At 41.2% G+C, this 27,476-nt stretch overlaps 1 protein-coding gene and 1 pseudogene across 4 annotated transcripts in view; one reads left to right on the top strand and one right to left on the bottom strand.

Annotated features, from left to right (window-relative positions):
- NME7 (NME/NM23 family member 7) overlaps positions 1 to 27,476 on the top strand; it is a 288,348-nt gene that overhangs the window by 35,445 nt on the left and 225,427 nt on the right. For all 4 annotated transcript variants that reach the window (XM_044266903.1, XM_044266902.1, XM_044266905.1 and 1 more), the window contains exons 2-6: positions 1,369 to 1,476; positions 2,217 to 2,383; positions 12,989 to 13,099; positions 16,744 to 16,794; positions 21,666 to 21,873. In XM_044266903.1, the coding sequence (XP_044122838.1) occupies positions 1,369 to 1,476; positions 2,217 to 2,383; positions 12,989 to 13,099; positions 16,744 to 16,794; positions 21,666 to 21,873 (645 nt within the window). The remainder of the gene's footprint in view (positions 1 to 1,368; positions 1,477 to 2,216; positions 2,384 to 12,988; positions 13,100 to 16,743; positions 16,795 to 21,665; positions 21,874 to 27,476) is intronic.
- LOC122918756 lies at positions 19,287 to 20,191 on the bottom strand (annotated as a pseudogene).

The raw sequence follows: 27,476 nt of genomic DNA, 5'->3' as shown, positions 1-27,476 counted from the left end.
CGGTCAGAAACGGAGCGGCTCCGTGATTTCCTCCGCAGAGCGGACGGTGCGGCGTCCCGCTGCCCGCGGCCGAGCTGAGCCGCGGCTGCTGCGCGGCGCGGAGAAGCGGAAGTGCGAGCCCCGCCCGTGCCCCTTCCCGGCGGGTCGTAGCCGGGACCTTCGCGGACGCGTCGCTCCTCCCGTCCGGTCGTGTTTACTTCGGTGAGGGAGGCCGCGTGCCAGGCATGTCTTTGAGGGCAGGAGTATTTCCACACGGGTAGTGGAAAATCTAGTAATTGCCGCGACGAGGATTTCCATTCTCTGTTAAAAGCGGACCGCAACGCTAGAGTGCACAGTGACGCCTAAGCCTTCAGAAGCTCTTTGTAAGAACGTGGGAAAAAAGTGTGTGAAGAACGGCCTTCACGAATGGCTCTTACTTCACCTTTATTTCCCCTTAACTAATAAGCATTATTGAAATGTGTATTTTTGGGTGATTATGGGGAAAATGGTGTCTTAAAACTGTCTGCAGTACAGTTTATGAGTCTAATCATCAAGTATAGACAGCTTCTACCATGAGAATTCATAAGTGGATTATTGACATAAAAGGATCCTACCCGTCGATCTGAACTAAAGAATCAGGTGTTTGATTTAGAATTAGGAACAAAACTCCTAATTCCTTTCTTCCTTATATGTCCTTTATGTCCCCCTTTGCTTATTGTAATGAAGGACCTTGGGGCCAAGGTCTTTTTAACAACATGTACGATCGGAAGTCCTGCTGGGTAATCAAGGAAAGATCTGTCTCTGACTTATTTTTTTCATTTTCTCTTGCGCAGGAGGCATAGACCTCCAGCGAGAGGGGGCTTCGGTAGCCGGGGCCCCTCCTGTGCTCTAAGTGCGCCGTGACGTTCGCCCCTGAGACCTGCTTCCCAAGGCTGCTCCTAGCCAGCCCCGAGGGGAGCGGGGAGGCTCGAGCAGGCCGGTCCCTGGAAGTCAAGGACCTCTCGAGCGCTCGTTGGCTCCAGTCCTGCCCGCTGGTCCTGCTGGTCCTTCCGTAGGTTACACAGCAGTCCCGGGTGAAGCCTTTCTCTCCCCCTCTCCTTCCCTCTGGTTCGTCCTAAAAAACTGTTAATTTACTCAGGGTGATTGGGTGGTTGTGAGGTATTAGGCAGTTCATCAGTCATCATTGAGAAAACTAAGGATATTTACGGAAAGTAGAAGGAAATATTTCTGGGGGTCTGCTGATAAGTAATATATTGTTGAAAGCAGCATAGTAAATAAGTAGTAACAGATTTAGTTACAAATATTTGGTAGGCCTTGCTTTCAACTTACATGATTTATACAAGAGCGCTTATATTTTATGTTAATGGTAAAATTCTTCTTTCTTTGCAGAATCATGATGAAAGATTCGTTTTCATTGCAGAGTGGTATGATCCAAATGCTTCACTTTTTCGGCGTTATGAACTTTTATTTTACCCAGGGGATGGGTCTGTTGAAATGGTAAATAAACCTTTTTTTCCCTTTAAAGTTAGCAAAGGGAGTGAAGTGGGACTAGGAAGAAGAGTAGGACTGACTTCTGTGTACTTGCCCTTGAGAATATGTATATATGTTTCTTCTTCTTTTTAATGAGAATTCTTTTTTGATATTGTAATTCCAATACAAGAAGGTAACTTCATGCCTTTATCTTTAATGTCAAGTAGTAATTAATATTTTTGATTGGAAAACTGAAGTGGGATTATTCATGTTTTAGATTAAGCAATAGTCAATAAGTGAATGTCATAGATAAAGATTATCATGGTCCTAAATATGTTGCCATTATTGAAAGCTGTTACCTCTACAACAAGTCAAATTGAAGATCAGGTTAAGAGAATCCCACTTGTCTCTTTTTGTCTCTTTTAATTGGCAACCATTTTACAGGTAGATCTCTTTGGTATTGGCATTCTGTGTAAGGAAGAAAGCAGAAATTTGGAATTTTTTGGGATTTCATAAGCACTAATTTGCTGAAACATTTGGCAACATATTCATGGTTTTTTAAAGTATTAAATTTGTAATAAGTTTTTGTGTTATTACTAGATTGGACTAGGAAATACAGAAGTTATAAAGGAAATTATGATTTGTAACAAAAATGAAACCATGTAAGCTATGTTTAATAAAGCAGAATTAAGAATCATTTCTAATTTACAGTAAGAGTAAACTGTCTGTTGATACTTATGTGTCTTACTGTGTTGTTTTTGTTCCAGCATGATGTGAAGAATCACCGCACCTTTTTAAAGCGGACCAAATATGACGATCTTCATTTGGAGGATTTATTTATAGGCAACAAAGTGAATGTCTTTTCTCGACAGCTGGTGCTGATCGACTATGGGGATCAATACACAGCTCGCCAACTGGGCAGCAGGAAAGAAAAGTGAGAAAATCCTTTCTTCATTCTTTTTTTTTTTAATTAAGATTTTATTTATTTATTTGACCAAGAGTCAGAGCACAAGCAGCAGGCAGAGGGAGAGGGAGAAGCAGGCTCCGTGCAGATCAGGGAGCGCATGTGGGACTTGATCCCAGGACCCTGGGATCACGACCTGAGCCAAAGTCAGACGCTTAACAACTGAGCCACTCAGGTGCCCCTGTTTTCTTCATTCTTAAAACATTGTATGTCTTAATGCAGAAAACTAATTTCTTGTTTCTATCTTGTGTTTTTATAGTATCGGTACTTTTCCAATTCAGTGTGAGGACATTGTTAGGATTTTGAGGAGTAGATTCAGCGATTGGCTCTTCACTCAGATGACAAAGCGAGAGTCTTAGGTGATGATTATTTTCTGGAGCAAAAAATACGGACTCTTTATATGTCCTCATCTTTCTTTGTAAGATGCATTTAACTGGGAACTGAGAATGTTGGAACATAGATAGTATTGGTATATAGGATAAACCTGGCTTATGGGGAAAAAAATAGTTAGTGGCAGAGCAGGGAAAGCCCTGTGAAGGTATTTGAGATGGATCCTGAAAGATGAATTGGATTTTTTAAAAACTATTTTTATTAACATATGTATTATTAGCCCCAGGGGTACAGGTCTGTGAATCGTCAGGCTTACACACTTCACAGCACTCACCATAGCACAGACCCTCCCCAGTGTCCATCACTCAGCCACCCCATCCCTCCCACGACCTACCAGCAACCCTCAGTTTGTTTCATGAGATTAAGAGTCTTCTTATGTCTGTCTCCCTCCTGATCCCATCTTGTTTCATTTTTCCCTTCCCTACCCTCCCATGACCCCCCTATCCTGCCTCTCAAATTCCTCGTATCCGGGAGATCATATGATAATTGTCTTTCTCTGATTGACTTATTTCGCTCTGCATAATACCCTCTAATTCCATTCACGTTGTTGCAAATGGCAAGATTTCATTTCTTCTCATGGCTGCATAGTATTCCATTGTGTATATACCACATCTTCTTTCTCCATTCATCTGCTGATGGACATCTAGGCTCTTTCCCTGGTTTGGCTGTTATGGACATTGCTGCTATAAACAATGAATTGTTTTTTTAACTGGTTAGATCAAGAGTAGGAATTCTGGTCACAGGAATATGTATAAGCCGGGGTTTGAAGGCAGAAAGTTGTATGTCGTGTACTGGGAAGAGCCCATTGTTCTGTGACTGGCTTGGTGGTTAAATTTTTTTAAAAAAACTTTGATTAGTAAAATAGCCTGAATTAGGATGGTAGCAGTAGGTGTGAAGAGGAAGAAATGTGCAAGATTGACAGAAGCAGAGAAACAGCAGGCATGGTCAGCACTCAGTGGTGACTATTACTACATCGGGCATGGTGTTCAAGAGGTCTGTATGGGTTATTTGAGTGCCGTGACAACCTAATAAAAAAGGTGCTATTATGATTAGCTCCGCTTTGCAGTTGAGAGAGTTGAAGCTTGGAGGAGATGTTAAGTAGCTTGCTTAAGGACAAGAGGAAGGGCAAGAAAAAGCCCACAGCCCAGTGTGAGTTAAAAATGGGAGGATTCAGTCATAGGAGAATGGAGGGGACCTGGAAAATGGTTGCCCTCTTCCTGCCTCAATCCATTTGCATGTCTTCGGGCACCCAGCACATCTCCTTACACGTTAAAGTGCTGTATCTGTGTTGGTCTAGTGAATCAGTGGATAACGATTTATTTATTTATTTATTAAATATTTTTAATTTATTTGTCAGAGAGAGTGAGCGCAGGCAGACAGAATGGCAGGCAGAGGCAGAGGGAGAAGCAGGCTCCCTGCTGAGCAAGGAGCCTGATGTGGGACTCGATCCCAGGACCCCGGGATCATGACCTGAGCCAAAGGCAGCTGCTTAACCAACTGAGCCACCCAGGCGTCCCAGTGGATAACAGTTTAAAACTCATTTTCTACTCTTGCCTTTTTAAAAAATTTCCTCCCTGTTTACAGATGATGACCTTCGATCTAGTTGACCAAGGTGTTGTTGTATAGATTGTAATGAATGTTGTCCATTCTTGAGCTTTATACACAGACATAACACGTGCCTGATAAATATTGCCCAAATGAAGAGAGAATGATTGCTACAAAAACAATGAAAAAGTTATATAGTTATGATACACAGAAACAAACTTGTCTTGTTCACAACTGTGTCCCTAAAGACCGTAATCGTGATGCCTCAATCAATCAGTTATTCACAGGGAATGCCCTGCAAAAAAGTGCTAAACAAATGAGTGAATTGGTTTACATCACTGAAAATAGTTCTGCCTGGAGGAAGAGATGGAGGCTGGCTGGCCTCCCCAGCTTCCCACTCCGCTCCCACGGCGCGTGGCCCGTCCCGTGATGCAGAGACACCATAGCCCGGTGCCTCCCCATGGCTGTCTCTAGTCTTTTCCCCATATCGTCAAGGCTGTGTTTGTCATCCTGACTCCACCTGAGTTCTGGTTTAGAAGAGACACAGAGAATGTGGGAGACACAGCAGAAAATCAGGCTATACTGACAACAGTTACTTTTTACTAATGTTTTTCCTCTGAATATCAATTTTCATTTTTTTTAAAGATTATTTATTTATTTATTTGACAGAGAGAGATCACAAGTAGGCAGAGAGGCAGGCAGAGAGAGAGAGAAGGAAGCAGGCTCCCTGCTGAGCAGAGAGCCCGATGTGGGGCTCCATCCCAGGACCCTGAGATCATGACCCGAGCCAAAGGCAGTGGATTAACCCACTGAGCCACCCAGGCGCCCCTGAATATCAATTTTCAGTATTACTAAGGTGGCATTTTAATTTTCAATCTCTGCGTTTATTAGTTTGCAGTCTTCTGAGGCTAGAATGACTGTATTTGAATTAAAATTTACTTCCATTGTCATCTTTTTTGGCTTCAGTTTCTGTGGCTTATATATTGTCTTGTCTTGCGAGATTCCCTGCATTGTGGAGTGATTGTTGTGTAAGTAAAAGTAGGGACCACTGGTGGAAGGTAAGGCTCTCTGTTTATAAAGCTCCAAATACCATTTAATTTGATTGGGAAAAAAAAAAAACACCTGTCCAACTGTATTTTGAGGTCTACCACCAAAATAAGGAGCTGACTGTGTAATATCTGAGTAATTCCAGTAGTAATACTCTCCTGTGACTTCTTTACAAGCCCCTCGTAGCCCTTTCTACAAGTCCTTTAGAATTCTCAAGGTGGCTTTGTGCTTGTTTGGATATTAGTACACAGGTGGTGGTGGATTGGGACGTGGTGAATGCCTCATTAAAAAAATACTCCCAGAATAACTTGGAAATAGGGACAAAATTTGAATGTTAGATAATTAGAACTCTTCCATTGTTATGAGATCTAATGGTGAAAGTCTACGGGATTAAGGAAACACCATAATTCCTTTATTTGTAAGTAATAAATATAGCTTTAATTTTTTTGATCGCATGCTGTATGCAGAGGGCTGTGATAGGCACTTTTCATATGAGTCTCAGTTCAAGACTACGTTAAATTTTTATTTAAACTAACAAAAGTAAATGAATTAGAGAGGTAGGGCTAATAGTATGACCCAATCAAAATAAAATAATAATGCCTGTAGGAATTACAATTTGTGTGTATGTATATACTTTATTCTTTTACTTATTTTGGGAGGGTGGTGGAGCAGAGGCCCAGGGAGAGAGAGAATTTCTCTCAAGCAGACTCCGCACTGAGTGTAGAGCCTTACTTCATCACCCTGAGATGATGACCTGAGCCGAGTCAAGAGTCGGATCCTTAACTGACGGAGCCCCGCAGGCACCCCAAGATATTAATTCTGTCTGTCTAAAGTGAATGTCTCTGATTCTGTTTTATAGAACAATTAAGTAACTTGGCCACAACCACAGAGCTAGAAAGTCAAGGGAACCAGTAAGCCTTGTTGCATTTGGCTCACACGCATTCTCTATTAAGCCTTTAATACGCTGGTAGATATTGTTGAACGGGACTGATTTCAAAAGAGGGGGAACTAAAGAATGTGAAGACAGATTTTAAATATTTGGGCTTTATAAATATAATTAATAAATATGATATATAATAAACTAATGAACACATATTCAGTATTCTATTTTTACTGACTTAAACTGTTCCACCATTTTTTTTCACCATTTTCTCTTTTAATTCTTCATTTTCTCTTTTGATTCTTTGATTCTTTACTAGCCCTGCATGTGGGCTAGTAAATCCAGCAACCATTTGGCTGATTTAAATAAACTTCAGAATTCAAGTTTAAAAAATCTAGTTTCATTTCAATGACCAAAAAAGTAGGCATATGGGGAAATAAATACATGTATGTCTCTCATAATCCTATAGAAATAACCTGTATATAATAATTATAACTTAGTCTTGTTCTCCGTGTGTACATATCAAGGGTAATTTATGAAATCAAGACATTCCTGTTGTGGTCCTCATACTCCGCTCCTCTCTTTATATCGAGAGAAATAGTAGGAGAGAAAAGTAGAACCGATCTCTTTGGGCCCATCAGCTCATTTTGAGGCAGTTATGCAGATCACTCAGTATAATTCGGTTCAGCTCTCAGACCAGCCTTGGTTTTCCAGTTCCCCTAGACTATCAACGTATAACATTTGACTCACATTTCTACTTTTTTTAAATCTCTTTTTTGAGTTATAATTGACATTAGAAAGTTACAGCTATTCAGGACGCCTGGGTGGCTCGGTTGGTTGAGCATCTGCCTTCGGCTCAGGTCATGGTCCCCGAGTCCTGGGACCGAGCCCCACATCAGGATCCCTGCTCCGTGGGGAGTCTGCTTCTCCTTCAGACCCTCTCGGCTCTCATGCTCTCTCTCTCAAATAAATAAATAAAATCTTAAAAAAAAAAACAACACACCGTATTAAAAAAAAAAGTTGCAGCTGTTCAATGCATATGGCTCAATGACTTTGAAGATAAGTCTACACTGTAGAACTCTTACCACAATGAAGGATATAAGTCAGTCTGTCACCTCCGAAAATTTTCTCCTGTTCTCTTTATTAATTTTTTATATCGGGTTTTTTTGTGTGTGTGTGGTAACACCCCTTAACATACAATTTACTATTTTAGCTAATTTTAAATCTTTTCTCTCTTGTTAAAGCTCCTCAGATCAGGGACGCCTGGCTGGCTGGCTCAGTCAGTTAAGCGTCTGCCATGGACTTGGGTCATGAACCTGGGGTCCTTGGATCAAGTCTCGCATCAGGCTCCCTGCTAAGTGGGGGGGTCTGCTTCTCCTTCTGCCTACTGTTGCACATTTTTTCAGTTGTTTTTGTGAAGCCAATGACTCATTATTATTGTTCTATATAATCAGTTAATAATTAGACTTCACCACTTTTGGCCTTTTAGTAGTATTATTTTTTATTTTAGATGTTCTGTTTGGATTTATTTTACTTTTTTTAAAAGATTTTATTTATTTATTTGACACAGAGAGAGAGAGATCACAAGTAGAAAGAGAGGCAGGCAGAGAGAAAGGAAGGGAAGCAGGCTCCCTGCTGAGCAGAGAGCCCGATGCGGGGCTCGATCCCAGGACCCTGAGACCACGACCTGAGCTGAAGGCAGAGGCTTTAACCCACTGAGCCACCCAGGTGCCCCAGAATTGTTTTATTTTTGCTTAAATTAAAATTTCCCTTAGAGTTGTTCACTGGTAGAGAGCTCTCTCAGCTGAAAATGTCCTTATTTCACTTACATTCTTGAAACTACCCCCGTATGTATGTCATATTTTTTTGTTTCTCTGTGCTTTATTCTGAATTTGTTCAGAATTCTTCCATTAGTTGCATGTAGTCTTCTGTCAGACCATTTGGTGCTTATTTTCATTTTTGTATTTTTATCCCTCGCTATTCTAACAGATTCTTTGTCGAATCTGAGTACCCATTGTTGATAGCTTAGACTGCCCAGTTGCCTGATACTTGCAGCTTCCTTCTCAGTCCTGCCTTCAGCCATGGTCCGCATGGCCATTGTAGCTGAGCTGCGTGCGGGGCTTTCTGTTTTGTGCTGTGTCTTCTGGTTCTCCCTCATGTTGGTCTTTCTCACGTGTGTGTGTGTGTGTGCGCGCGGATTGTCACGTGTCTGTGCGGACGTGGACGTGTATATGGGTGTGATACGTGTGTGTTTGTGTTTGCATGTGTGTATGAATAACTTCGTGAAGGATGAAGTGACCTTCTGGGGTGGAATTGTGTTTGCGTCTGGTTGACGTTACCCGAGTGAAAACTGGGAAGTTCCCAGGCTACCTTAGTGATGTGACCTTGGGCTGTCAGGCCAGGGAAGGCCTGCTGCTTTCTGATTCACCCTTAGGGTGTAGCCTTTGGTCCTAAGTAAATAATAGGGAGAATCCTGTTGGGTTTTCTTCCCCTTTCCCGGTGATGCGGTACAGATTAAAGTTCGGATTAGCCAGACCGAGGCGATGCTGGCAAGGTTGACGCAACTTCCCTTCTCATTTGTCTGGGCCTCGATTTTTTTGTTCACTTTCATACTCATACTTGTTTAGTGTCTCGTCAATTTATTTTTGCTGTAAAAAGATCTTACCTACTGTTTTTCGTCTTCAGTGGAAGGAGTGCTCTGAACCACTGTGCCATTGTTGCCAGTCGGAAGCTCTGGCGCAATGAGGTTTCCTCCAAACCGCAGGTGCCCATCTGAGGCTATTCTCCAGATTTCCAGGGGGCAAACACATGCTTTATGCTTGTAAAGAAAACCTAAAAGAAACTACAAATTTGGCATTGGGTTGATGTTTTAAAATGGGTTTTTATATGCTTAAGGCCAATATGTATAACTGTTGAAATCTTTACATCAATTAATATAGATTGAAGTTTACAAATCAATTCGTTCAGGCGGGTAACGTTCAGAGTCTCCAGCGCTGTGCCATCCAGGCTGTTTGCGATGCAGCGTCTTTAACCTGGACACATCTGCTGCAGTTTTTGCCCGGAGCCTGTTGGTGGAGGGAAAACACATTCTCGCCTGTGAAAACTCTTGTTTTGTAGAATCCTCTGTTCTGAGTTGGCAAAGGGTGGCAAAACTATTTTCTCACTCTCCTTTGCTGAGAAGCTGTAATGTAAAAGAATGGTATTATGTATATCTATTTATATATATATATTTTCTTTGGAGAGCATCTCCTGCGGACATCCTCCACTGGGCGCTCCGTGGCAGGTGAGACAATTGCTGTGTGGCAGGTCCTCACAGCGGGGCTCCCAGTGACTCACACCTCCTGGGATCCACGCCCTGTCCAGTCCCTTCTCACTTCGACTCTGGACTTGACAGTGTGCCTTGCATTGGCCAGAGAGATGTCAGCAGATGTGTCTCAAGGGGATGCTTGATAAGTGTTTGCACGTCGGACTCAATGTGGCTGCCCCTGAGGAAGCCTGGTGTGACCTCCTAAGGGCGAGAGCCCGCAAGGAGAAAGAAGGCAACTGTCCCAGCTGCCACGGCAGCCACACGCAGCTGTGTGTCATCCCCGGTGAAACTGCTGCCCGGCCACCTCAGAACCTTAAGAAATTGCTGGTTTAGGCCACTCCGTTTTGGGGTGGTTTTTTTTCCTGGACAGAGAACAGGTTCTCAACTCAAGTTTGGCAACTCGTCCATTAAAAAATCAATGCTTCCGGGAGGAGTGATGTTGGGAAAGGAAAGGTTGCTTTGTGTAAGGCGCTGGCAACCTGGGCAGATAGTGGACGAATGTCTCAGAGCCCATCTTCCCTGTCCAGCGAAGGCGTGGAAATGGTGGGGGTGACGTGTGGGAGAAGCAGGTGCCCAAGCAGTTAGTTGTGTGTCGACGTGAGACATGACCCTGAACAGACTTGCTGGCATCCGTGGCGGCTGTTTTCAAATGTGGTCAGTCCTTATCTGCTGGGAAAGTCTGGTCCTTCACTTCTCAAGGCCATTGGTCTGCAAATCTCTGGGAAAGTAGGTTAGTCCTGCTGCAGCCTGAGGGACTTGGGTCCGCACACGGGAGCAGGAGGCGTGGAGCACGTGAGCCCTTCCACAGGCTGCAGTGTCGTAGCTTGTTATGCCGCAGCAGAGGACACTGGTCCTTTTGTTTCTTTACGTGCTGTCTTCTCTTTTAAACGACACACGTGATTCCGCAAGCCCGTCTTCCTTTCTGTACAGGATATACTTTAATTATTATTTACTGAACAGTTAAGCAGTGAGGCGATGATAGGCAGATTTATTTAATGACTCCCAGTTATCAGCCCTTTGCCTCCTGTAAGGCATGTAAAGAGAACACGAAATTGCACTTTAAATTAAGCTTTGTCGGTTTTGTATTTTCCATGTTGGTTCTTGTTCATAGAAATTGGTGACTGCTGATGTGTTGTATATTTTCTTCAAGAGCTGTAGTTCGCAAAGGCCCTTCCAGAGTTTAATATAAGCAATACATGGGTCAGTTTGGTTTATGGGTATAACGTGTCATAATGTGAGTTAAAAAGTGAAGAGTTTTCGTTGTATATGAGGGTGATTTGAGTATACTGTGTCATAATGTGAGCTAAAAAGTGGAGACTTTTCTCTCTTTGATGAAGCCATATAATATGATTATTAACGGTGTGTCATTTGCTTCAAAATAAAGGAAAGGATTGCTGGCACGGCTTGTAATAAATTGAGATGAACTTTTATTATTTATATGTTTCAAAAGCCAGCCATGAGTTAACGTGAATTATTCTAGCTTTGCTGTATCCTTAGGCTTGCCTTGTGGGTGAAGAAGCCAGCCGTGAGAAGGCCAGCGCACTTCATAGCCGGAGCCCTTGACCTCATGCCCGTGGGTCAGAACGACAGAAAACGAAGGAGGGGGGAAAGTGGTGGCAGTTCTTTATCATAATTTTGCATGTCCTGTGCACTGAGTTACTCAAACTCCTCTGATTTTTATCTGATATTTGCAAATACTACACTTGAGGGTTTTGTAATTGTGATACTCGGAGTGATGTTATTTGTGGTATGGAGAGTGCAGACCTAGGAGTCTGTGAGCTGGGCGTTCTGTCCTGAAGGTGCCTCTGACTAGCTGTGTGACCCTGGTGTCACTCTTTGGGCCTGGTTACCTCATCAGTAAAGTGAGGCCATTCAGGTGATCTCCATCTCCAAAAACCTTTTGGGGCTTCAGAGTGGGAAGAGTGCTTGGCTCTGATGAGTCCTCGTAGAGGAAAGTGTGATTTGAAAAGTTAGCATGCTGCTTGCTCTCCACCTAAGTTGCTGGGTAAGAAGACATTTGGGTCTTTGCGCGACCCTTGTGTGATGCTTGGGTGTTAAAGGAAGAATTTCTTTCCAGATCATTGATGAACTGACTGCTTCGCTTGTATTTGTTAAAGTCTAAGAGACCAAAAATCAAGTTCATAATATATTAAATGCAGTTTTTAAAAAAGATTTGTCCTTTTTTATAAACTGCGTTCTAAGAAATAGAAATTTTCAATGTTTTATAATGTGGAGGCCAAGAGCAGCATGGCCCAAATTGTGCCACTTTGATATATTGATTATTTAAAATAAAAGTCACTTTAAAAACAGTCAGTGCAAGGACACTCAGACTCTCTTCTGTCCCCTGATGCAGGAAATAAATCTCCCATAGGGAAGGTATTCTCCCTGTTCTAAGTAGTAAAAAAGACATCCTTATCTCCAGAGGTAGAAACTTTAAAGCCAACCAAACTTTAGAAGCAAACCTCATTACTTTCTTTCTAATCTACTACCTCTGTTAAATTGTTTAGAATTATTTACTAATTAAAGCTTCCTATCATTTCTTTTTTTTAAAATATTTTATTTTTCATTGATCTCTGTACCCAATATGGGACTCAAACTCACAATTCTGAGATTGTGAGGTCTCATGCTCTACGGACTAAACCAGTCAGGCTCCCCACATCTGTTTCCTTTATCCTGTCAATCCCTCACAAATTTATTGTCTCTTTGTCTAGGAAGTATACAAACTGCCAGTTTTGGGGGCTTCCGGGTGGCTCAGTTGTTAGGTGTCTACCTTTGGCTCAGGTCATGGTCTCAGGGTCCTGGGATCGAGCCTTGCATCTGGCTCTCTGCTCAGCAGGGAGCCTGTTACCCCCTGTCTTCCCCCGCGCCCCTGCCTGCTGCTCTGCCTACCTGTGATCTCTCTCTCTGTGTCAAATAAATAAATAAAATCTTTAAACAAACAAACAAAAAACCAAAGAAAACCTTGCCAGTTTTGGTCATTTATTTGGGTCTCAGTTTCATTATTGGACCTCCATGCCACATAATAAAACTTTGGCTTTTTTTCCTATTAATCTGTCTCATGTAAATTTAATTCTTCGTCCACTTGGAACTGCTTGAAGGATACAGGGAAGAATTTTTCCTTCCCTACATTAATTAGGACATATTAATTATGACAATTTTAACTTTTTTCCCCTTAAGCTTTTATTATTATTTTTAGATTGGTACCTAATTTTTATTTCCCTGGGAAAAATAGTAAGCTTACTTTAAGTTTTTCAGAGACCTTTTATATACTTTTAAAAATAATTTTATTTTGATGTTTGATGATCTAGAATGATTGTTAAGGAAACTACCACTGCTTGGGAATTATAAGTAAAAACTGAACTATTTTTATTTTCAAACTTATTCTTTGTTCTTTATTTCCATACAGAACGTTGGCTCTGATTAAACCCGATGCAGTATCGAAAGCTGGAGAAATAATTGAAATGATAAACAAAACTGGGTTTACTATAACCAAACTCAAAATGATGATGCTTTCAAGGTAATTTTTTGATCATTTTCAGTTATGTGAAGTCTAGTCCTTGGTTTTTTTCTTTTTTTTAAAATCATCTTTTATCTTTTATCACATTGTTTAAAATAAAAAACCTGTCACTGGCGAAGAACACAATAGTAAACTTACTAGAACGAGAGAGTAGGAAGACACCGGGTAATTAGATCCATCGATGATGGCTGACTCCAAGCAGGTAACCAGGAAACATTATGTACTGTCTTCTGTAACCCCACTGGCCTCTAGAGCACCGATGCCTGGGAATTGTAATGTCTTCTTACTGTCGAACACATTGTATAAAGGTGGTAGGAAAGGGAACGGAGGTTGGAGTATTTCTCTTTGACAAGGGAGTGTTACGGTTGAGACGTCGAAGAGCGATGCGTCTGGAAAAGGCCACGTGGAGCTCCTCGCTGTGTATGTCACGGGAGACGAGGCCGTTTACTGCTCTGAAAGCGATCCGTCCCCCGGGAGTGGGTCGTCCCGGGTTATTCAGGGACTTACTGTAGGAGCGGCGTTGGTGCAGCGTCGGGAGAGCTGCTGCTGCTGTGTTGCTCCACGGGGGGTTTCTGTTGATTTGGGGCCGGGGAGCTTCTCTGGCTCCCCTGGCTGTGTGAGGCTCTGTGGGGCCGTTGCAGGTACGGCTCCGAGGGCAGGGCTGGTGCTGGTGGGTATCCAGCACGGCTTTCGTGAGCCCGATCCCTCGAAACCTTAACAGAATACCTGCCATTTTACCCCACGCACACATATATTTGAGTTTTTGCCTGTGTCAAGTCTTCAGTTTGCAAATTTTCCAGAAAGGCGGGGGCTTGCGTTTCCGAGCCGGAGCGCATGTGATCGCACATTCTGGGCGTGGGGCTCGGGCTGCCTTACTCCGTACTTCGCTGTCTTCATCTGCGAGATGGAGAGTGTCACGGCCTGTGTCGGGAAGCTGCCGTGGGGTCCAGTGAGTCTAACGTATGCAAAGTAGTTGAAAAAGCGCAGCACCTAGTAAGTGTACGTGCATGTTAGCTGTTGTTAGTAGCGGTAATACTGGTGATATTATTTAGTGAAACCGAGGTCATGACCCTTTGTAAACAGTTAAATTGGTCTTATTTCTGAGTGTATCAAGAAAGCTTGCTCTCATAGCAGCATGGGACTGGATTCTGGAGAAATGACTTCGAATGGTTCTCGTGAGATTGGAAATGGTTTGTCTCTACGCTGCTGGTGCTTGATGGATTTGGCGTCAAACTCCCCAGGACAAAGATGCCCAAGAAAACTTCACTGGCTCCTTGATGTTTTCACAGCACCTCATATGCCTCTGTTAGTTTCACGGTCAGGTGTTGGGTTCTGCCCGCCGTGAAAGCTCGTCAGCAGCCTCCTCTCGCGTGGACGCCGGGCAGAAGATGCGGAGCACTTGAGCCGGAGACAGGGACTTTATCGGGGGGCAGCAGGCACCAGGTACAGCGCATCCTGCTTAGGTCGGCTCTCCCTGCCCGCGCGTCCCGTGGCAGTGACGTGCTGTGGGTCCGGGAGCATGTTGTGCGCAGAGCTGGTCGCATCCCCGCCGGGGGCTTGAGCTCGGGCTGTCCGCTGCTTCGTCAGCGAGCGGTACACGGGGCTGCTGTCTGTGCTGCAGAGACACGACCTCATCCCTCAGCAGCCGCTCACGTAAACATAACTCCGGGGAGAAGGTAGGAGAAAGGACAGTCGGGGCCTTAGATTCTTGGCACGGCCCGTGAGACCCGTCAGGAGTACCAGAGGCTGGGAGGGGGGTCTCCCAGCGTTTAAGTCTTTGCGGAACTTGTTTGCCCAAATGTCAGTTCCGCTGTCACGACGGTGTCCCAAGGGCAGCCGCGGAGTCCCGGCTGACTCCGTAGTCCCAGAGCTGGCCTTAGCGCCTGACTCCGAGGGGCACTAAGGAAACATTTCTTGAAAGCATTAATGGATAAATCTTTGTGAGAGGATGGTTCCTTTGTAAAACCACAGCAAGACGTAACAATGACAAAAACCTCCTCTACGTGGTGATGCACTTGTTGCTATTTCCATCTCAGCTTTTTAAGGGAAGAATTAGGTAAGGATGATGGGAGGAATTCACGATTCATTCTTGGTTTCCATTTTGGATGTTGCATAGGGAGAACTATTGGGTCAGTGACATGTAAGAAGGAAGCAAACACTTTTAATAATTGAGATCTTTCTTTTCATCAGTATTAAAGATTATGATTTTTTTTTCTTTTTTAGTAGGCCAGTTGTGTTGAAAAGTTTAGAACTGGTTGTTTCAGTCGTCTTACTGCTAACTCTTAGAAAGCTCCCACATGAATTTTTCAGACATTTGGTTTTACCTCATTTTAGACTATAATATAATATATCCTTTTTTTCTTTTTTTGGTGAATTCTTCTCTTGGCCCTCTGTAGTTGGTAACAGAAAGGACAAAAACAGTCAGAGATTTGCAACCAGAGATCTGGGTTGAAATCTCCCTGTCCAAGTTATGTGATCATGCTGAACTTTATTATTTTCATAGGTACAATGTAGGCAATCATACCTATTTTAACATATTATTGTGAGAATAAATAATTTAGTGCTGGCAGAATAGGTCCTAGAAAGATGAGTTTTCGTCCACTCTCATTTCTAGGGACAAATTTTATTTATCATATGTGCATAGTATACTTTGATAATCCTTTCATCACCAAAGAAAATACTTCAGTACATTTGGTTTGAATAAGAGTGTGTCCTGTTACAGTTTATTACGTGAATTCATTTTGTAGTGGGCCCAGATTTTAAAACATTGCATACTAAATTACCACGCTTGGAAGGATAATCCTTTGCTAGAGGGCATGTTAACTTGTCTGATGTTTTCAAAAGTAGTTGATGTTGACATATTTGTCACATACTGTGAACTCAATTTAAAGCCTTGAAAACTGCCCCAGTTTGAGAGAGACCTGATTTGATTAAAAAGCTGTTTAGACTTTTCAGCTAATCAATTTAAAGTCCATTATCCTTTCAGTGGCTGTAGATACTCTTTAGTGAAAAATATAGATTCATGAGGTAAATCCCTATTGCCCTTCAAATTCTGAATATCTCTATATTACCCCCTTTTTTTGATGATGTCAGTTAAAGCATTGGTTTTTAATACATTAGTAACCAATAAGAATACAGTGATATGCTTAATTTGTCAAGCAGATTTTAAAACATAAGCTCTAAGAGAGAAAACTGTAACTATAAAATTAAAATTCTAACCTGCCCTTTCAAGTTTAAAACCTGAAGAAGAAAGTGATTAATTTTAAATTTGAAGATGGCTTTGCATTCTTTTATGTAACTTATTTATCTCTAAAGAACAAGTAATTCTTATTGGTCAAATGTTAAACTATGTTTCAAGAATGTGAAAGATGCTGGTGCAGAGGAAGGCAGCAGATATGAGCATGAGCAGAAGAGTAGCGCCCTTTACACTCATTGGAATTTTACATCTTAACTGATATTCAGGGAGCAAAAAACTTGAACAGTGGGAGGATTTGAGCAGAATACTTGGTGAAAAGTCACTAGTCAGTTACATGTAGATCAAATAGAGTGTTTCATCTTTATTCTATTAATGCAAGCTACAAGATTTTAGTCAAGTAATTTTTTAAATATAATTTTTAACTGTTGTCATTTTGGTTATTTTATAGGAAAGAAGCAATGGATTTTCATGTAGACCATCAATCAAGGCCCTTTTTAAAGTAGGTGCTGAATTTGGGGCAAGTGATTTACAATGGAGGATATCCTAAAAAACTAAAGAATTGTACTTCTGTACTTCAGAAACTTGTGACATGGAAAGCATCTATCAAAAGGATCATAGCAACATCTTATATCAGTAGAGAACTATTTTCTATCAATTGTTTTTTCTGTCCTTTTATTAGATTAGTTTTTATTTTCTAAGATTTTATTTATCCATTTGAGAAAGAATGGGAGAGGCAGCGTGAGGCGGGGGGGAAGGTCAGAGGGAGAAGCAGACTCCCCACTGTTCAAGGAGGCTGATGCAGGACTCAATCCCAGGACCCTGGGATCATGACCCAAACCAAAGGCAGATGCCTAACGGATGCCTAATGGACTGAGCCATCTGGGCACCCCTAGATTAGAATTTTTATTTTATTATTAGATGTCTTAAATTTTAATCAGAAGTAAATAGGATGATTTGTTTAAATTATAAAAGGTATAGCATTATTTTTAGATTTCAGTAGATTAAAATAGAGTGATAATTATATTTTATGTTGAGTATTTTTAAAGGGTTTTTAAAAAATTTAATTTAATTTTTCTTTTCAGTGTTCCAAAATTCATTGTTTATGCACCACGCCCAGTGCTTCATGCAATACGTCCCTTCCACAATACCCACCACCAGGCTCACCCAACCCCCCACCCGGCTCCCCTCCAAAACCCTCAGCTTGTTTCTCAGAGTCCACAGTCTCTTATGGTTGTCCCCCCACTCTGATTACCCACAACTGAATTTTCCTTGAGTAATCTCTGTACCCAACATGGGGCTCAAACTCACAGCTCTTCCGACTGAGCTAGCCCTGTGTTCCTGGGTTGGGAGTTTTACTTGTGCTCTTGGCATTCTTGTATACATAAAACAGTGTTCACAGAACCTTATTTTTTTAAAAAAGATTTTATTTATTTATTAGAGAGAGAGAGGATGAGAGAGAACATGAGAGGGGAGAGGTCAGTGGGAGAAGCCGACTCCCTGCTGAGCAGGGACACCCCCCCCCCAACCATGTGGGACTCGATCCGGGGACTCCAGGATCCTGACCTGAGCCAAAGGCAGTTGCTTAAACAACTGGGCCACCCAGGTGCCCCCACAGAGCCCTTATCAACTAATACTTTTGTTCCTTGAAGTAGAGCAACTAATATGTGTTAGAAATTGAACTTGTGTTCTAAATATTTGGGATATATTTAAATTTAAGTGAATATTGTGAAGTATATATTACTGTTGACAAAGAAGTGCTTACATTTCTATAAAGAATATTAGGCAGCTATACTAAACATGCTATTTGGTATCCTTCATATGATAGTGTTTCTTTTAACATGTGTGTGAGAAAATTATTATGTTAGATTCCTTTAAATCAGGAAGTATAAAATATTCCCAAGCCTTGTTAGAGTATCTAATTTTCTTTCTTTCTTTTTAAAATTATACATATTTAATTAAGATGGAATAGGCATAAACCATAATAAAGAAAAAAATCAGGCTAAAGTATCACTTCCATTTTGTAGGGAGGGATCAGGAAGTGGAACAAATTACCTGGGAAACATCCTCCAACCTCCCCAAAGTAGTGAGGGTACAGAATGCTAAAGACAAAATTAGGTAATATTCCACATAATCTACACATGAATAAAGGGAGTCAGAAGTTTATCCTATTTGGTATAAGATCTTTTACATTTAATATATGGTGAATCATTTCTCAGAAAGTAATACCAGTAAGTTTTAGAAGAAAGGAATTTCCATTGCACAATTGGCGAGAGACTCTCAGACACAGCTGGGCTGTAGCTTTGTGTGCCCTTACATCGTGTAACACAGAGCTGCAGTTTGGGTCTTAGAAATCAGCAATAGTTGTGTTTTGGCTTTTATTCTAGATGCTTATTACAGTTAAGGTGACAGTTGAAGCATATTAAGTAAAGGTAATTACAATTAAATGATGACCAACACCAGCTCTAGCAACCTATGTACACTGTATCATGCTTACACGGGATGCAAGCAGTGCACTTAATTGGTGTCTTACACACGCATGTGTGAGAGCACACATACACCCAGAGAACTAAAAACCCATCAAAAGCAGTCATTGTCCGTGTACTATGGTTACACACTAAAAATGCAGTTATGCCGTAGAACTCAAGGACTGTGAACAGCACGACTTGGTATGTAAGATAACGGTGACTGGTTCTAAGACAGCTACGCCTGTATCGGTCATTCTACTCATAATGGCTTGTAAAAGCATCGGGTTTCCAGCAGAGAAGCTACTCCGTGAAAATCAGTAAATCTGTCCAAGGTTTCCCATCTGTAAAACCAGAATGAGGCTGCACTGATCTCGAAGTGGGAACAAGATATCCAATCAAGACAGTGAGATAGATGCCCAGCTGTGATGTAAGGTAGAAACGTCTTCATGCGGCATATGCTCTCCGGCTCCTAGAAAGCTCCACGTGCATAATATAAAGTCAAACTGCCCAAGAAGTAGACTGGAGTTCAGTGAGGCTTCCATTGTACCATGACTTTAACCTCAGGAAATGTGTGATCTGTCAGGCTTTTCATAGAGCTTGGTGCCATCCGTTTGATATGTTCAGAAATAAAAGCAGGCACGAGCCATAGTAACTGCCGTCTCAAATGTTGATGGTGCGTCTGCCACTTGAGCACCCTCCAGCCCAGTGACATTCTGCCTGTTGACTTCACAGATGTGACGTTCTGTGAGGAGACCATTTCTGGCTGCAGAACTTTCACTGTGGAGGTGATCTTCCCATCTTTAAAAATATGTGTTCTGTCCCATCGTCATGCATGGTGACTCTCCGACAAAGGGCCTGTCATGAACAGTCCTAGTAATCTGCTCTCCAAAAGCTCGTTTGGGCACCTCGTGTGCTTTACCAGCGCTCCAGCCTGCACACTTTCCCCACTGATCTGGAGTACTTGGTCCCCAATCTCAGACCAACCAGTGAGGCTGGAGAATTTGCCTGGACCGGCTGAACAGATATGCCATTATCTACTGATTTAAGCCCGAGCCCAATTTTTCCATCTTGATCCTTATGCAGAATGACTTCACAGGTCCCTTGCTTCATTTCTGCTCTATGAGTTCCAACATCATTACCAGTCACGGGGGCCACCATAGGGTTCATACCAGAAGGTCTCGCCGCCAGCTGCCCCTGACTTGGTGCTCCAGGGCCCAGGGCCACAGGTGCACGGATTTGTTCTTCACTTAAACTCAGGTCCATGTACTGGGAAAGCTCCAGGGACAGTCTAGGATAGAGATTTCTGTCTCTAGAGATGGGAGCAGAAGCTTCAGACAGAATTGCTGGGTTGTCAGGGTTTGCAGAAAAGGCAGTTTGAGCCTGAATGACTTTGTCTACCTTCAGGACTTCAAGAGAGGGGCACAGAAACATTTTTGCAAGATTATTGTAGGCCATAAGGAACCCACTCACTGCCGTTGCCGCCCCGCTGCCTCTAGTAATTGACACGGACTTCCCAAAATACCTAATTTTCTTGGAAATGATTCTTTATCATAGCCCTGCTTTGTGTTGGTAGCATATATTATAGCACCTAGTTTAATGTCTTATACGTGACTAGTGTGCAGTAAATTATTAAATGGATGAATTAACTAGTTTTCTGGTGTTAGGAAAGATGCAGTGGAAGATTAGCTCTAGGGTTGGGAATAGTCTCATGAAGCATTCCCAGGATTTTTTATAGTTGGGCACAATATTCACTGCATTATTACATGCCACACTCCTAGGCCTATTCTGTGTGTCTGAGAATTCTGTATTAACAGGACATTCCAGTTTCTGGAAGCAAGGATATTATTGAGTATTTTGATTTCTAATCAGTAAGTGCTTATTGAATGGATAAACATGAGTTTGTTCCCTTGATTTTGGTTCCTTAAATCTATTTTTTTTTCCTGCTATAGCCTAGCAGAGTATGTATGAAGAGGTCATTTAGGCCTGTTAGGATGGAGAGTATGAATACTTCTTTGTACATACTACTTTTTTAGAAATCCTCTTCAAAATGAATTGACATGATTTAAAAAGTGAGTATGGAAGGGAGTCAATGAAGGAAGGAAGTATGTGCTTTCTCCAGGACGGTCCTGTCCTCTCATAATTTGGATGAGAGAGAAACACAGGCTTGCTTTAGAAAGGATTCTGTCCCTGCCTAACACAGTGGGAGGAATGGTGGTCCTTTCTTCACCACTGGACTTGTCACTGCTGCTTTGTGCACATGAAACGTGGCAGAGGAAGCGAGCAGCTGCTTTCCATGGCTCGGGCTACTGTGACTCCAAGCTGGGTTTTTAATCAAGAACTTGTGTGTGTTCTCTAATAACTTGAGATAAGAATATCTCAAGAGGAGCTTTTATAGTAATAAGAGCATGTTTTTTCAAGGCCTGTTAATTTCTGTTTTTTCTTTATCACTAGACCAACTCCATGTTTATTGACTGAAAGTCTCCCTCCATTCTTTGAATTTTAATCTATACAAAAATACATTCTTACTGTAAATATAAGACCACTCTCATAATTTTCTATATTATGAAATCTTATTTGACTGCCATGGTAAACCACATGAAAATAAAAAGGAAGATCCTTTCTTTACCTTTCAGAGCAACGGAAGAAGCAGTAATCAGTTGACCAGTAATAGGCATTTTAAGTCAATGAAGTCGTCTTAAATTCAATGAAACACTGATTTTTTTTTTATTTTTTTGCTAACAGTAAATGATTTGACAACTCTAGTGTTTTATAGTAACTCAGGCTACCACAAGACACTCAATTTATGAAAACTTTATCTTGCTCAGGCAGAATTCACTATATCCAATAGTTTGAGAGACAGGTTGACAGAAAAATGAAGCCAGTCAAGCTTTTACCTGTTTTGTAGTGAGCTGATCCAGTTTATTACAAGTGGTCCTGTCATCGCCATGGAGGTTTTGAGAGAGGATGCCGTATGTGAGTGGAAAAGACTGCTTGGACCCGCGAATTCCGGGATGGCTCGTACGGATGCTCCCGAAAGCCTGAGAGCTCTCTTTGGAACCGATGGCATAAGAAATGCAGTTCATGGCCCTGATTCTTTTGCTTCAGCTGCCAGGGTAAGGTGTTTTAAAAATCTTTTAATTCTGTTTTTTTGTTTGTTTGTTTTGTTTTGTTTTGTTTTTGGGGTTTTTTGTTGTTGTTGTTGTTGTTGTTTGGTTAAATGTTTTATGTCAGAGTAAAGCTCTTCTGTTGTTGCTGTCCTCGGGCAGGTTTTACAGCTGATCTAAGAGTAGAGAAAACCTTTGACCCTTTGCCTAGGATTAAATAGTGGTTCAGTAATGTCTCTTTTGTGAACTGGTAACCTGGTCATGGCCAAGGTAAGTCTTCTCCAGTAAGTCTTCTCCAGTTAAAATACTCATGATCCCAGTTTACATTCAAAGCCACTTAAATTTTTCAGGATCATCAGTGTTTGAATTACTGACTTCATATGAGACCAGTTGATGGATAGTCAATATTCAGAAAGAAACATCATTTCATATGTTTTAACTCAGACCTAACACCATCTTCAAGTTTAACATCCTTTTCTTTTCCTATAGAGAGTTAGTGTTTATGAAACAGTCTTTGTTCTTCCTACAGTTACTTATTTTAAATGCATAAAGGGGCGCCTGGGTGGCGCAGTCATTTGGACGACTGTTCTCAAAGCAGTAAGCCAGCGCAACCCTTTTAAATGCTGAGTCAAACATGTCAGTCCTCTACTTCGAACCCTGCAGAGTTACCTACCGTCATCCTTTCTCCTGAAGAAAGGTCTCAGACATATTTGTCATATTTGTTTCTATTTTGGACACTTAAATTTTTTAGCTCTTTCTGACATTCGTCCCTGAAATATCCCATTGTTATGAAGCCTTAGGGATACCTTCTCTTGACTCTCGTCTTGGGAAGAGTGAGTGTTGTGGATGTCATGTTAGTGACTAGCTATCAGAGACGAACACTCCGGCTGGAGCTCACAGCATGCGCAAAGAAACAAGGGCAGTGCATGGAAAAGAAAAGTTGAAGAACATCACACAAGCATTCTCAAATAGTCTCTCCTGATCTTCAATTCCTGTTTGTTACTGTCTAATCCTTTTGCTTCCATATCGAGACTGTATTCACAATTTTCTCTAACTCAGTTGCCTTTGACTACTCTGGAGAGCAGTCACTACAATCTGGCTTCCTCCTTCCATTCCACTAGAATCATTTCGGCTAAGATAATAAATGTCCTCTTAATTACAGAATCCAAGGAAAATTGTTCATTTCTTTTGTATCTTTCCAGTAAAAATCCTAGCAGAGTTTTTCATGAAACTTAATGAAATTCTTGCATAGAAGAGCCAAAAGAGCAAAGGGAATTTTGAAGGGGAAGAAATGGTGGTGATAGGATGACTAATTTATACAACCGGAGGCTTTATAAAGCTTTAGTAGGAAAAGCAGTGTGAGATGACATGGGAGTAGACAAGTGTGTCAGGGTCCTAGCCCAAGTGCTCGGGAAATTACCCACAAGTAATGAGAACTTGGGGGGTTATAAGTCAGTGGGCAAGCGATAGACTGATTAATCAGAAATTGTACTAGATAATTTTATGTGGAAAAATTAACGAATTAGTTAATTCTGTGTGTAGGGTTTCCCTTAGAGTTTCAGACTCATACTCAAACAGTGCATCCAAAACTGAACTATTTAAAACTTATCAAACTATTCCTTTTGTGTTCTGCGTATCATTAGCAAAGAAACTTGAGACCAGTAAATCTACTTCTGCCTCTCTCTTTTTTTTTTTTTTTTTTTAAGATTTTCTTTATTTATTTGACAGAGAAAGAGAGAGAGCGTGCGCCAGCACAAGTATGGAGAGTGGGAGGGAGAGGGAGAAGTAGGTTTCCTGCTGGGCAGGGAGCCTGATGTGGGGCTCGATCCCAGGACCCTGGGATCATAACCTGAACCAAAGGCAGATGCTTAACTGACTGAGCTACCCAGGCGCCCTGCTTCTGCCTCCTTTTCCCCCTACATCTAATGAGTAAAAAGTTGTATAGATTTACCATCTAAGCATTTTCTTCAATTCTCTCCTTTTCCTTCATTCCAACTCCCACTGTTCTAGCTGTGACCTGGGCTGCTGCAACCGCTCTGGCTCAGACTTTCTCCCTCAAATTCCTCTTCCACATAGGTTTCAGAGCAAGCTGTCTGAAGAATCTGATCTGTCCATGTCACAGCTCTACTAGAAATGTCCCAGAGGACTGCATTCCCCCCAGAATCAAGTTCCAGCTCCTTAACGGTTTGATGAAAATGCTCTGAATGCCTCTTCTCCAGTCCATGTCCTGCCTCTTCCTCTTCAGGCTGGTTTTCTCGCTTTCTTGGTTTTACTCTTTCTACCCTCTGCTTTGGCATACCATCTCTCCCTTTACCCAGGTAGTTTTATTGGCCCTTTAAAACTTGGCTCAGAATTCTTTATATATTACGGATACAGATTTTTTACATGGAAATATGATTGGCAAATATTTTCTCACAGTGTGTTGTTTGCATTTTTATTCTCTTTACCGATGTCCTTAGAGGAGGAGAAGTTTTCAGTTTTGGTGAAAGTCAGTTTATCAATTCATTCTTCCATTGTGGTTTCTCATCTGACAAATTGCGACCTCTTCCAAGGTCACAAAATTTTCCCTTTTGTTTTCTTCTAGAAATTTCATAGTTTTTGTTTTTATATTTAGCTTCATGATCCATCGCAAGTTAATTTTTATATGTTATGATACATAACCCAAATTTATTGTTTTGCATATAGACATCTGATTGTTCTAGCACCACTAGTTGAAATCACAAATTTTTCCCCACTTAATTGCCTTTGCACATTTGTCATTTTTGTTTACTATATATATCTGTGAGTGTATTTCTGTATTCTTTCTGCTTTATTGATCTATTTGTCTTTTGATAAGTCTGGCCAGGAGTTTATCAGTCTGACTAATTCTTTCAAAGAACCAGCTCCTAGTTTTGTTGATTTCTTCTACTGTTTTTTTGGTTTCTATTTCATTGATTTCTGCTCTAATCCTTAGGATTTCTCTTCTCCTGCTGGATTTAGTCTTTCTTTGCTGTTCTTTCTCCAGCTCCTTTAGGTGTAGGGGTAGGTTGTATACTTGAGACCTTTCTTGTTTCTTGAGAAACGCTTATATGGCTATGTATTTTCCTCTCAGGAACACCTTTGCTATGTCCCACAGATTTTGAACTGTTGTGTTTTCATTATCATTTTCAATGAATTTTTTCAGTTCTTCTTTAATTTCCTAATTGACCCATTTTTTTTAAGATTTTATTTTTATTTAGTTGACAGAGAGATCACAAGTCAGCAGAGAGGCAGGCAGAGAGAGAGAGGAAGCAGGCTCCCTGCTGAGCAGAGAGCCCAATGCAGGGCTTGATCTCAGGACCCTGGGATCATGACCGAGCTGAAGGCAGAGGCTTAACCCACTGAGCCACCCAGGCGCCCGCCATTCATTCTTTAGTTGGATGCTCTTTAGGCTCCATGTATTTGGGTTCTTTCCAACTTTCCTCTTGTGATTGAGTTGTAGCTTCAGAGCATTGTGGTCTGAAAATATGCAGGGAATGATCCCGGTCATTTGGTACTGATTGAGACCTTATTTGTGACCCAGGATGTGATCTGTTCTGGAGAATGTTCCATGTGCTCTAGAGAAGAATGTGTATTCTGTTGTTTTGGGATGGAATGTTCTGAATACATCTGTGATGTTCATCTGGTCCAATGTGTCATTTAAGACCTTATTTCCTTGTTGATCTTTTGCTTGGATGATCTGTCCATTTCAGTGAGGGGGGTGTTAAAGTCCCCTACTATTACTGTATTATTGTTGATATGCTGCTTTGATTTTGTTGTGAATTGGATTATATATTTGGCTGCTCCCGTGTTAGGGGCATAGATATTTAAAATTGTTAGATCTTCTTGTAGGACATACCCTTTGAGTATGATATAGGGTCCTTCCTCATCTTTTATTATAGTCTTTGGCTTAAAATTGAATTTATCTGATTTAAGGATTGCCACCCCAGCTTTCTTTTGATGTCCAATGGCATGGTAAATTGTTTTCCACCCCATCACTTTAAATCTGGAGGTGTCTTTGTGTGTAAAATGAGTTTCTTGTGGACAGCATATTGATGGGTTTTTTTCTTTATCCATTCTGATTCCCTGTGTCTTTTGATTGGGCATTTAGCCCATTTACATTCAGGATAACTATTGAGAGGTATGAATTTAGTGCCATTGTATTGCCTGTAAGGTAAGTACTACTGTATATTATATCTATCTATTTCTTTTTGGTCTACTACTTCTAGACTCTCTCTTTGATTAGAGGACCCCTTTCAATATTTCCTGTAGAGCTGGTTTGGTGTTTATAATTTTTTTTAGTTTTTGTTTGTCTTGGAAGCTTTTTATCTCTCCTTCTATTTTCAAGGATACCCTAGTTGGATATAGTATTCTTGGCTGCATGTTTTTCTCATTTAGTGCTCTGAATATATCATGCCAGTTCTCTGTGGATAAGTCTGCTGCCAATCTAATATTTTTACCATTGTATTTTACAGACTTCTTGTCCCCGGCTGCTTTCAGTATTTTCTCTTTGTCACTAAGACATTTCAGTTTTACTATTAAATGATGGGGTGTGGACCTATTTTTATTGATTTTGAGGGGGGTTCTGTGTGTCTCCTGGATTTTGATGCTTGTTCCCTTTGCCATATTAGGGAAATTCTCTATAATAATTCGCTCTAATATACCTTCTGCCCTGCCCCCCCTTTCTTCTTCTTCTGGAATCCCAATTATTCTAATGTTGATTCATCTTACGGTATCACTTATCTAATTCTCCTCTTGTGGTCCGTTTGTTGTTTGTCTCTCTTTTGCTCAGCTTCTTTATTCTCCATCATTTCGTCTTCTATATCACTAATTCTCTCTTCTGCCTCATTTATCCTAGCAGTAAGACCCTCCTTTTTTAATTGCAACTCATTAATAGCTTTTTTGATTTCAGCTTGGTTAGAATTTAGTTGTTTTATTTCTCCAAAAAGGGTTTTTATTTCTCCAGACAAGGTTTCTCTAATATCTTCCATGCCTTTTTCGAGCCCAGCTAGCACCTTGAGAATCATCATTCTGAACTCTAGGTCTGACATATTACCAACTTCTATATTGATTAAGTCCCTAGCCTTTGGTACTGCCTCTTTTTTTTTTTTTTTTTTTTTTTGTGGTGAGTTTTTCTGCCTTGTCATTTTATCCAGATAAGAACATATGAACGAGAGAATGAAATACTAAAAGGGTGGCAAAGACCCCAGAAAAATATATGCTAACCAAATCAGAAGATATTCCAAATTGGGGGGAGAAGAAAGGGAGCAAAAAGAAGTTTGGGGCATGTGGGTGGCTCAGTGGGTTAAGCCTCTGCCTTCAGCTCAGGTCATGATCTCAAGGTCCTGGGATTGAGCCCCACATCAGGCTTTCTTCTCAGCAAGAAGCCTGCTTCCCCCTCTCTCTTTGCCTGCCTCTCTGCCTACCTGTGATCCTCTCTGTGTTAAAAAAATACATAAAGTCTTAAAAAAAAGGTTTAAAAAATTTTTAAAAATATATATATATATTAGACTGGTGAATAGAACAGAGCCAACCACTTGATTTTGGGTATATTTTTGTCTCTTAGAAGAAACTACCTCCCATAATTTTAAAGAAAGAAAAACATATATATACAA

The sequence above is a fragment of the Neovison vison genome, chromosome 10, assembly GCF_020171115.1.
Source record: "Neovison vison isolate M4711 chromosome 10, ASM_NN_V1, whole genome shotgun sequence".
Classification (NCBI taxonomy): Eukaryota; Metazoa; Chordata; class Mammalia; order Carnivora; family Mustelidae; genus Neogale; species Neogale vison.
The sequence above is the reverse complement of the archived record's forward strand: the minus strand, read 5'-3'. Positions and strand labels throughout refer to the sequence as shown.